General features: G+C 64.4%; 2 protein-coding genes across 2 annotated transcripts in view; both read left to right on the forward strand.

Moving 5' to 3' along the window:
* Positions 1-3: 3 nt before the first annotated feature.
* On the forward strand, positions 4-3525 carry MAPK11 (mitogen-activated protein kinase 11; the record flags this gene model as incomplete). The annotated part of the gene is made up of 9 exons (XM_008048087.1): positions 4-84; positions 182-211; positions 286-333; positions 412-526; positions 828-899; positions 1137-1216; positions 1648-1726; positions 1804-1977; positions 2254-3525. Coding segments are annotated over 9 exons (759 nt in total), but the record flags the coding sequence as incomplete, so codon positions are not given.
* The window catches only part of MAPK12 (mitogen-activated protein kinase 12), a 10949-nt gene continuing 9936 nt past the window's right edge, over positions 2852-3864 (forward strand). Inside the window, exon 1 of the mRNA XM_021707572.1 lies at positions 2852-2856. Within this exon, the coding sequence (XP_021563247.1) occupies positions 2852-2856 (5 nt within the window). The remainder of the gene's footprint in view (positions 2857-3864) is intronic.

Below are 3864 nucleotides of genomic sequence, written 5' to 3' on the forward strand. Positions count from 1 at the left end.
GACCTGAACAACATCGTCAAGTGCCAGGCGCTGAGCGACGAGCACGTCCAGTTCCTGGTGTACCAGCTGCTGCGCGGGCTGAAGGTGGGCGTGTCGGCCTCAGGCCCTGCGGAGCCGGGAGCGGGCGCGGCGCGGGGAGGGCGCGGGGGCCGGGCTCACCACGGCCTTCCCTGCCCGGCAGTACATCCACTCGGCCGGGATCATCCACCGGGTAGGCGCAGCCGCGGGGTGCGGGCTGGGGCGCAGGGCCAGCCCTGGGCCGCGCTCACGCCTGGTGCCGTGCAGGACCTGAAGCCCAGCAACGTGGCCGTGAACGAGGACTGCGAGCTCAGGGTGAGGCCCGCGGGCCACGGGCGGGGGCGGCGGCCACAGCCTGCGAGGGTGGCCGAGAGCACCTGGGATTTGCTCTAGATCCTGGACTTCGGGCTGGCACGCCAGGCTGACGAGGAGATGACGGGCTACGTGGCCACGCGCTGGTATCGGGCCCCTGAGATCATGCTCAACTGGATGCACTACAACCAGACAGGTGCTGCCCACCCCCGAGGGCCAGGGCACCTCACGGCCAGCAGTGCTCACGTCAAGGCCGGAGAGGGTGGGGCCACAGGTCAAGGACAGGGGGCATGCCCCGCCTTGGGGGACAGGCACGGTATGGGGCCTCAGAGGACCCTGAGCTTGGAGGGTGCTGGGTGTCCTCTGGGCCTGGGTTTGCACCAACTCCTCCTGCCCAGAGTTGGACGTAGAGGAGGAAGGTTCTGCCAGTCTTTGGCCCACAGGTGGGTTTCCTGGGTTGACTCAGGGTGGGCACACTGATGGAGTCCCCCCAACAGTGGACATCTGGTCTGTGGGCTGCATCATGGCTGAGCTGCTTCAGGGAAAGGCTCTCTTCCCAGGAAACGACTGTATCCTTGGCCCAGGCTGGGAGCAGGGTCAAGCTGGGGTCCCCTCCTTGCAGGGTAGGGGCCAGCTCTGGCCTTTTCTGGTAGGACTCGCCTCCTCTGCTTCCTATGCTGTGCCCCCTTGGGCTTGATATCCTCAGCTGTAGGAGGGCAGGCTCCAGGCAGGGCCCCAAGGTCCTGGGTCTGGGGCCCGGGAGAGGCCCATGGCTGGCCAGCGGGGGTTTCCTGAGCAAGGTGCAGACATTGACCAGCTGAAGCGCATCATGGAGGTGGTGGGCACACCCAGCCCTGAGGTTCTGGCGAAGATATCCTCAGAACATGTAAGGCACTGCCCAGCCGGCCCCCAGCTCCCTCTGCTGACCAGGGCCCCGGCTGGGGGAGAGGGTGGTGTGGGAATATGGGAACACATGGGGAACACGGACACAGTGGGGGAGAGCCCAGGGTAGGCGCCCCACCCTTTCAGGGAAACAGGTGAAGGGACAGCGAGGGCGACGTGACAGCTCAGACAGTGCCCTGGTCATGGGCAGTGGGGTGTGTGGGGGCAGGGAGCACGCTGGGCCCAGCTCCTGTGGGCATGAGGGGCCAGGGAGGACCTGGAGCCACCAGATCCCCTGGGAAAGGGTTTAAGGCCTACCTGTGCCTTGCCCAGGCCTGCGGGAGTGAATGAGTCTGGGCTTCCCTTGGCCCGCCCCTTGCCCAGTGGGGGCTGGGAAGGTAGGGGTGAGCAACCCTGCAGTCCTTTGTGCCCCAGGCCCGGACATACATCCAGTCCCTGCCCCCCATGCCCCAGAAGGACCTCAGCAGCGTCTTCCGCGGAGCCAACCCCTTGGGTGAGGACGGACCCTGGGGCTAGCCTGGGCTCCACATTCGGCCTGGAGGCAGAGCTGACCACTCACCACCCCTGCAGCCATAGACCTCCTTGGAAAGATGCTGGTGCTGGACAGTGACCAGAGGGTCAGTGCCGCCGAGGCCCTGGCCCACGCCTACTTCAGCCAGTATCACGACCCGGATGATGAGCCTGAGGCCGAGCCCTATGATGAAAGTGTTGAGGCCAAGGAGCGCACAGTGGAAGAGTGGAAGGGTGGGCAGGGGCATGGGGCTGTGCGGGTTCCCGAGCCGAAATCTGCAGAGACAGGTTTGGCCTGTTTCCACTGGGGTAGTCTGGGAGGGGAACAGAGTGGGATGGGTGGAGATGGGTATGCCTGGTAGAGCTGGGGCAGCCCAGGATGGGTGGGGCTGTCAGCCCCTGGACTGAGGCTGCCCTCAGAGGCGGTGGGCCCAGGCTGGGTGGCACTGCCAGACAAGCAGGTGGGGATCGGGCTGGGGCAGCACAGCTCACGCTTCCTCCCACCTCTAGAGCTCACCTACCAGGAAGTCCTCAGCTTCAAGCCCCTGGAGCCGCCGAAGCCGCCTGGCAGCCTGGAGATCGAGCAGTGAGGGTGCCCAGTGGCCACCTGCATGCCTGTGGAAGGGCCTGAGCCTGCACCCTTCTTCCTCGAGTGGCGCACCCGCACCCCATGGCCAGACAGCCCCTATCGCGGCCCGGGACCTCTTGTCTTAAGGAGGGTGCCCACACAGTGGAATGCACAACCATGTGCACGTGTGCTTGCCGTGTGTAGGAGTCTGGGCGCAAGTATCCCTGGGCCTGCCTTGGCCCTCCTACCTGCTCCTGGCCACTGGGTTCTCCCTTGGGACCTCAGTGTAGGAAACTGGATGCCACCAGGGCCCCCTGAGGAGGGTCTGTCTCCAGATCTCTTCTATCTCAGAGGGCTGTCGGGGAGACGGCACAGGGGCCAGAGCCCCCAGAGACTCGAAGGGAGGGGCCCAGTGCTTACAGCTTGCTCAGCCTGGAAGTGGGGGCTGCCCGGTCATTGTGAAGACCCATAGGGCTAAGAGCTGAGACAGGGCAGGCTCTTCCCTGGGGGTGGCAGGGTGGGGACAGACACTAGGTGTCAATGAGGTGAGTTGCCTGGAGCCCGTTTGCCCGCAGTGTGGGCATGTGAACATGTGCGTGCACTCCCAGTACTCACGTGTCAGGGCATGTGCAGGTGCATGTGAGTGTGTGGGTGCTCAGGGCCTGCAGAAGTGTCTGGCAGGACGCCTGAGTTGGGGTGGGCACACTGTGGCCTTCCCCCATCAGTGCCTGATGCCACAAGGGGTGCTGAGACCAGGATGGGCTGCAGTGGCCAAGGGGCACCCACATGAGCAAAGCTGGACTTTCTCTTTGGATGTGGGAGCTACGGCAGGGCTCTGAGACAGGAGGACATCTGCGAGCTGGGGGACAGGAGGGGCTGCAGCATTGAGGACTCTGAGGCCGGCAGCACTCACGCATGTGGACTTGGACTTGAATACTCCGCCCCTGCACCTCGCCTGCTCTCTACCTCTGCACAGTGGCGTGGCCCTGCAGCCGGAGGTCTGAGGCGCACTGGTCTGCAGGTCAGCCCTCATCTTCCCTTCTCCCAGAACGGAGCTAGTGACCTCTGGGACAGGACCCTGCTCAGAGACATCAGAGGATGCCTCCTCTGGGAAGGTGGTGACCTCTTGCCTCCAGGGACCCAGGGAGGCCTGGGTGTCAAGTGCCTGCACCAGGGGTGCACAATAAAGAGGGTTCACTCATGCTCCGTCCGCATCCTAGGCTCCATGCCCTGCTGTCTCTGCCATCCCCCACCTGGAGGGGCGCAGAATCTCTGAGCAAGCATCACACACTTCCAGCTGGCCAGTTCCACCAGACCCCTGCCCTAGCCAGACCAGCAGCCACATTCTGGTGCTCTCCCTGCTCCCTGGAGGGTCTGAAGGCTCAAGGTGTGATGGCCACCCACCCACATGTTGACACCAATTCCCTGCGGGGATTCATGATGCAGGCTTGACTCCTAGCCCAGACACAGACCCTCCCCTTCCCTCAGTGATCAGAGAGGCTGCCAGGGACCAGTCAGTGTCTCTGGGAGGAAGCTGCCCTTCCCCAAGGGTG

Source organism: Carlito syrichta, unplaced genomic scaffold (assembly GCF_000164805.1).
Source record: "Carlito syrichta isolate Samal-C Ts95f unplaced genomic scaffold, Tarsius_syrichta-2.0.1 Scaffold120501, whole genome shotgun sequence".
In the NCBI taxonomy this organism is placed as follows: Eukaryota; Metazoa; Chordata; class Mammalia; order Primates; family Tarsiidae; genus Carlito; species Carlito syrichta.